Source organism: Gavia stellata, chromosome 2, assembly GCF_030936135.1.
Source record: "Gavia stellata isolate bGavSte3 chromosome 2, bGavSte3.hap2, whole genome shotgun sequence".
Lineage (NCBI taxonomy): Eukaryota > Metazoa > Chordata > Aves > Gaviiformes > Gaviidae > Gavia > Gavia stellata.
The window spans coordinates 9,824,430-9,831,929 of record NC_082595.1 but is presented as its reverse complement, the minus strand read 5'-3'; the positions used below and the strand labels follow the sequence as shown (position 1 = coordinate 9,831,929).

At 45.3% G+C, this 7,500-nt stretch overlaps 1 protein-coding gene across 1 annotated transcript in view; it reads left to right on the top strand.

Moving 5' to 3' along the window:
• PROX1 (prospero homeobox 1) overlaps positions 1-7,500 on the top strand; it is a 49,949-nt gene that overhangs the window by 8,901 nt on the left and 33,548 nt on the right. The window contains exons 2-3 of the mRNA XM_059834094.1: positions 1-528; positions 7,056-7,163. The exon at positions 1-528 is cut by the window's left edge and continues 1,261 nt beyond it. Of these exons, the coding sequence (XP_059690077.1) occupies positions 1-528; positions 7,056-7,163 (636 nt within the window). The remainder of the gene's footprint in view (positions 529-7,055; positions 7,164-7,500) is intronic.

Here is a 7,500-nt window from a genome sequence, read left to right as displayed (position 1 = left end):
CACAACTTCCACACGGCTAACCAGCGCCTGCAGTGCTTCGGGGACGTCATCATCCCCAACCCCCTCGACACCTTCGGCAGCGTGCCCATGCCCAGCGCCACTGACCAAACCGAGGCGCTGCCCCTCGTCGTCCGCAAAAACTCCTCTGACCAATCCGCCTCGGCCCCACCGGCTGGTGGCCATCACGCCTCCCTGCACCAGTCCCCGCTCTCGGCCACGGCCGGCTTCTCCACCTCCTCCTTCCGCCACCCCTTCCCGCTGCCCCTCATGGCCTACCCCTTCCAAAGCCCCCTGGGCGCCCCGTCGGCCTCCTTCCCGGGGAAAGAGCGCACCTCCCCTGAATCCCTCGACCTGACCCGGGAGACCACCAGCCTGAGGACCAAGATGTCGTCGCACCACATGAACCACCACCCCTGCTCGCCAGCCCACCCCCCCAGCGCCGCCGAGGGCCTCTCCTTGTCCCTCATAAAGTCCGAGTGCGGCGACCTGCAAGACATGTCCGAAATCTCGCCCTATTCGGGAAGTGCAATATCCTTTTTGAAAGACGAGCGATAACCCGCTGGCGGCCGGTGGGAGAGGACGAGGGGCCGTGCCCGTGCCCCGGGGCTTTGCCCGGGTGCTGCGGGAGTGGGGCGCTGGCGGGGGAGTGGGCAGGGGCTCGGTGAGGCCACCCAAGTGCCGGGTGTCGTCTCACGGCGCTCCTTCAGCAACGGCGTTCACGGAAAAAAGCCACCGGCCCTCCCCAGGCCTTTTAGACCGTCCCGTGGGGTCGGAAAGCGAGCCAAGCCCACGACCCGGGTGCCAGTGAGTTTCCCTGAGCTGGTGGGTCCTTCCCCAGGCGGGGAGGTGGTCGAGGGGGACATCCCCCTCGGCCAAAAACCGGTCAAGCCACGGCCGCCTCCTTTCCCTCCCCTGCCAGGCCAACGCGCGACCCGTGTTAATGGTGGTGTGGCAGGGGCTCGCAGAGAGCCACGGTCCGGTCATCGTGAGCCTTCAGCTCTCAAGTGCATAAAGGAAACGAAGCACAAAAGACACAGGTACTGATATATTCAGGCTGCATCAAGTTCTTTTCCCCCACCCAGAGGTCTGTTCCTCAGCCCTTGTGCAGCTGCCTGCTATGCATGATTAACCTCTGTTCAGCCATACACAGAAATCTTTTGTCCTAACATACACAAAGCAAATTATTTTGGAAAGCTAGAGAGAACAATTAAATATAAAACTTCAGCTGTATTAAATTTACAGGACACTTTGCCTGCTTAAAAAAAAAAGATGATAATAAAATCTCTCTTTTTAGCTCAATAGCAGGCTTTAGTTAGGGGAAAAAAATCCATCTCTGCCTTTATTTAGGCATATCCAGACATAGTAATGATTTTTTTTTTTTTTTTTCCTTCCCCTCCTGGAAACTAGTACTAGATTTCTTATATCTTTTTTCTTTTTTAGCAATAGCACCTCCCACTCCTTCCATCTTTTCCCCTAATGTGCTTTTTGGTCAAAAGATTTTTCTCCCAAGTACAGTCATATTAAAAGTGAATAAAATACCATGTCTGCCCAATGCTAAAGTTGAGGATTTTGCATGAAGGGTAGATGGACGTTTTTTACCAACTCCAAGACCGCAGCAGAAGGCAACAGCACAAGCACAGAGCCTTAGATGCAGCTAATCTCATTCCCAAGTTGAGGAAAGTAATTGCGACTGAGTAACTCTGCCCCTCCCTGAGTAACGGTAGCGATGCTGAGGAACTTGTCCCCTTTCCAGGGGCAGCATGTGAAGGCAGATGCCCGAGGCTGTGCCCCATCACTGGGTATCTTCTAGGCGATTAATAACTCTGGTGGTTTTAGATTAATTTAACCACACTTCCTGTAGATGTGTTAAATCCTCAGGAGGGTGCTGGCAGGGCTCAAGACCTGCTGGTTACCTGGACTTTCCATCCATCCCGTGGCAGTGGGCACCACTGGGACAAAGGCGGGTGCTGCAGGTCCAGAGCCCATCACCAGCAGTCTTTGTTCTCATTTAGGTCAAGTCCGAGTCAAGAATTACTGCTGTCTGATCTGTATTAATAGTTCCATTTCTATAGGGAGAAGTGTTCCTGGTTTGAAAGCACCTTCCTTAGCTGTTGGTGTTTTCAAGAGCCAGCTGGTAGTGGACGTGATGTTTGAGGGACCTTTTTCCTGAAAGAGGATCTCTCTGCTGCATTGGTAGCTGGGAAGTCCTCTCCTCGCTATATACACTGTATGGCAAAATGGAGGAGTTGGTCTAAATCCAGCATCACACACAGTTACTGCCAGTTGCTTTGGGAGATCCAAACCAAAAATGTCTCCTGCACATTGAAATGCAAGCTGCGATGCTCGGAAAGCAGCCCTGAGGTCAGCAGGAGTGGCAGCCGAGGGCAAGACTGGGGCCAGAGCAATTAAGTAATTTCTTAGTACAGTGGCATACTAATTGTTTTTGTGTAAAAGTAGTTCTCCCATCCTGGGAGAGGAGTGAGCAGAGGTGAAAAATGCCAAGCGTGTGAACCAGGGGTAGTTCTGGGGCTGCACGTGATCCTCTCCACCCGTGGAGCATCTCTCCCTCAGCCCTGCTGTTTCTCCCCTTTTCTCCTGCTCAGTCTCACTGGTGGTCGCTAACGGAGCTTGTTGCTTCTGCTGAAACGGGTACGAGGGTCCCCTGCCGCTCCCAGGCTTAGCCGGGGTTAACGCTGAGGGTAGTGGCTCCCTCCCTTGCCCCCGCTTCTTCCCCTTCCATTGTGAGAGCGCTCTAACTTTCCCACCTAGATGCTATTGCAGGCTGCGGTTCGATCTGGGTTTAGATACAGACCTGTTGGGACAGACAGGTTTATGAAAGAGCACTTCTACACAACGTGCACCCTGGTATACGGCTCAGCTGTGGGGATAGATGTTTTTTTCTAGCAGCGGCTTGTTTGTCCGGGTAGCTTGCAGTTTCCAGAGAAAGGTGCAGTATGGAGGTTGGTTTGTTTGTGGTCCATTCTGTTGCGGCACTTTTATTTTACATGGTTGAATGTGCATATATAGGGAATATATTTCTTGAGAGAAGCAGATCTTTCTTCCCTGCAGAAAGCAACATCTGTTTTCCTGGACAATACAGCCAGGATGAGAACATAAGACTAGCAGATACAGCCAAGTTCGGGTTTTAGTAGTAGGCTAAAGCACTGAACCAGTCTGGTTTTTTGGTTTTTTGGGGTTTGGTTTTTTTTTTTTTTTTCCCTAACCAACGCCTGTAAAATGCATCTGATCGTTCTTTGCTGAATTGCAGAAGGAAATGGTTAATGTTTGCGTATGTTGCTAAACAAGATAAGATGCACCTGCAGCATGAATTCCCATCTTGGTCATGAATGCAGTCTGTATCTTTGCAAACTAATCTGTTTAATCAAATATTAAGTTTTATTCAAATTCCAAAAGAAACAGACAGCGAATTGTTTTTCTGCATGGTCTTCCTTTGTCATGCATCCTCTTTGCATCTCAAGAAAAATAGCCTTGTTCAGTCCCAAAACATTTGCATAGATCAAAATTGAAGCACAACAGTAGTTTGTGTGCTGTCAAGACATCTGTAAAGGTGAAGAAGTTTAGCGTGCTCGCCCTGGCAGGAGGGCTTTAAAACGTTCGTGAAACTTTCTACAATTTACTTATTTTTCAACAGAATTCCAATCCAACTGGAATGAGTTTCACAGTCCCAATATACGAAAGCTATAATTAGTGAATTACAACATTTTGAAATGAGGAGTTATTACATCTGACTAGAATTAAACTAATTAAACTTAAAGAAAAAAAAAGAGTGATTGGATAACTCTGTTGTTGATAAAACCTGGGTGATGAACGAATACTTTCCCGCCAGCCTGTTCCTTGAAGGGTCTTGAAGTTGCTCTGATACAGCGATTTGGAGCTTTGCTGATTAAAAGCACCTGAGGTGTAACTTAAGGAGCAGCTTGGCTTTGCTAGTGCAGGTTTTTTACCTGATGCAGCCTATTCTTACCTCTTTTCCTTCAGCTCAATACACGTGTGGGCTAGAAAAGCCTGTTAGAGCATTTGTGGGAGCTTTCACAGCAGTGAAAGATCATCGCTGAAAAATATTTTTGCGAAAGAGCAGCGTTACCTGGGAGGATTGAAGTGCAAATGAGTCAAATGCCGTGCAACGCCACCCCTGTGCTTCTCCAGTTAAAACGCACGAGAGCGGGTATATGTTTCGTTCCCGGTCTTTCACTTCCTATTTCTGAGCGTTTTGCCTCTTTGCCGCTGCTGCTGTGTTAGGTGCGGCGGCATTGTACTGTGTAAACGCACGATGCTGAGACTCAGGTTGTTTGAACACCGCTTTAGGTTCAGCTGCAGTACACTGTTCCTCTGATCTTTTATGTTCCCGAGCAGATGTCTTTCATTAATTTATGGATTTATCATCTTTTCTTTCTCTCCTTTTTTTTTCTCCCCCCCCCCCCTTTTTTTTTTACACCTGGCAGCTGGCTCAAGTTTCAGCAGTTATTGTCTATTTTGCATTACCCATAGAATTGAATGTCATCTGTCTTCACAAAGCTATAGCTAAGAGAATTGAGGCAAGCCACACGAGCTGCTGGGACAGAGCTTGTTTGCGTTCCATTCGGCACCCCTCCTCCCTTTACCTCCTTAATATTTATTTGTGCTCGTTTTCTTTCCTGGCCTTGAATGGGGCTTAGCTCGTGTTCGGTACAGCTGTATGTTTACTGAATCTATTTCATCATGAGTCATTGTGCGTGTGTAAGTATCCTGGAAACAGCTAGTGCTTTCTTGGAAGAACAGTTGCTTTTCAGCCCAAGCACTTAAAAAGGAAATTAAGCAATTGGTCAGTTCAGTTTTTTTCTGAAATAGCAATGGGTTATCTAATTCTTAGCTCTTAAGTCTGTCATTAACTATTTTTTGCTAGATTATTACGGATCATATCTTTTATCACAGTAAAGCGTTAACCTTAGGATCAAGATATACAGATTTGTTGCATATTTGATCTCGCTTTAAGGCTGCCAAGTGCTTAAGAACAAGTATAATTTTAATAAAAAATGGATTTCTGGGAATTTGAGTCTCAGAACATCTTTTAATACATGTTTCATTCAATATCAATATCCTCTGGTATTAGAGCAGAAAATATTTAAAAATCCTAAATGCAGAAGGAATCCGAATGCTTAGACAACTGTCTAATATGCTTAAATCCAGCAAATATGAGAGCTTTTTTTGAAAGTTTAAGTCCATCTTTGAGCTTGCATTGAAAGAGAATATGCGCCAAACCTGATATTAACATGTTGTCAGCATCAGAGGAATTGCAAATGAAGGAGACTTAGGATTTTTTTTTTTTCTTTTACTTACTGGAGTACCCCTTAGGACCCCTACTTTCCTGAAAGGATCGTAAAACAAAATGGTTTTCTGGTGTAGAAGTTTTGATTTGTCTAAAACTCTTATCACTAAGCAATAGGTGACAGCTTGCTACTATTATTTCACTTACGTATTTTGACAGATGGCACTGCAGAGTGTAATGCTCTTTTAGACTTCTCTATCAGTCTAATGGAGGTAACTGGAGGTTCTTTCAACTCTTCTCTTGGCACAAGAAGTATGTCAGTCATAAATTATCTTCTTTGTAATCATTAAGCATCTAAAACAAAATGCAAGTTCAGCTGAGCCGTTTTCTGTGTACTTGCAGATAATAAGAGGTTTTTAAACTAATATTGTCAATGACTTTTTTTTAAATGCTACATTTTTCCAATCTAAAAATTACTATTGTAACTGAAATAAAGGGAGAGGTTTTCAGCAGATTTCACGAATTAGAAGAGACGGAGTTCTGCTGAAAAAGCCTAGCTAATCATCAGTAGCCTGCTGATAAAAATTAGTCTGGGCTTCCCGTCTCGAGGCCTGGAATGAGATGTTCTGTGCTGACGTGCGCCCGGCCGTAAGGTGGAAGAGGCACCTTGGCTGCAGCGCATCTGTCAACTTGGTTGACCTTCCCCGCACTGTAAGGTGTGAACCCAGTGAAATTTTCAACAATTGTGTTTAGGAGAAGCAGTCCTTAGAGAAGCTTCTGGGAAGAACCCTTAATTGACCTTGTGGGGGCCACATTGATTTTCTCCACGTGCATCTTCATTTCTGATAAATTATAAAGCCATTAATTTGCTGAGGAAATGGCAGGGCCAGCCTGCGGCACAGATGTGACCAGAGCCGTCCTAGCACGCAGTACACAAAAGAGAGCCAAGAAGCTGGGAGAAAAATCAGCAAGCCGAGATTGTTATGGTTAGCTTCACATTCCCTTGGGAACTCTTTTAGTTGCTTCTGTTTACAGATTTAAAAGGTAATGATGTTTCCAGGATAAATAGGCTGCCTTATAGGGTAAGTGGCCATTTATTGATCTGCTAGCCCACATTTATTGATTGGTTAGCCCCAAATACGGCTTCATTCTCCGAGGAGTTAACTGTGTAAATCAGGAGGCGACAAGTTTGTGGCGGGGGGATTGAGCGGCAGAGGGGCTCTGCCTACGACAGATTTCACTTTGATTTGCAAGGCAGCCACTGGAGCAAAGCAACAGCAGGATTAGAGAGAGTTACTCAAGATGTTAAAATTTATTGACACAAATGAAACAGGTGAAACGTACTGCCTGTATAAAGCATTGCTCAAAATGATAAAGCGCCTCCGATTGTCTCACATGCATTAGCTTTATTTCGTGCAAGTGGCACAACACAGAGAAAAAGAAACTTCAGCTGGAATTGCAAAGGAGAGGGAGAAAAAGCTTCCGATAAGTTTCCTGCAGCACATGCTTCGTGCGTTTGTTTCCTTAGCAACAAGTGAACATACATATGGTACACAAGCCGTAAACTTGCAAGATTCCCAAGACCCAGCACCAAAACTGATAGGAAATACAGCGTTTAAGTTACATGGCCTTGCATCCCTCGGTTAGCCATTTTACAGAAAATTACAGTACAGCGATTTAAATGTAGTCTGGGGAACTGCAGAGTATTTAAGGGGGCACTTTGCTAGCTCTGTACGTTCGGAAACAGCTTTCTCAAGAACATCATTTTCCTTTACTAATTCAATCCTACATGCAGGAAGGCTTGTCACCGAATCACTTGAAAAAGGCCAAGCTCATGTTCTTTTACACCCGGTACCCAAGTTCCAATATGCTGAAAACTTACTTCTCAGACGTAAAGGTAAGAAAATCTCTCCCCCCCCCTCCCCTTACTGCATGCTCTGTTTGCTCATCAAATGGTATCACATTAACATATTAGAGATTAATAATATTTTTGGGTACACAAAGGTTGCAGCTGACTTTATTCATTTGTTCTTCCTCTTGAGGTGTACCCTGCTCGTGCCTAGCTGAGGAAGGGGGGTGTTTTTAAATTAAAAATAAAAAAATCATTGAAATTTTAGAGCAAAGTAAGAATAATTATTACAGTAAATAAACCAGTTTCCATTCTATGTATCCTATTAAAAAAAGAGATTTCTGTGGTGGTAGAAATGTACTTCCAAGAACATTTTGGAGCAGTT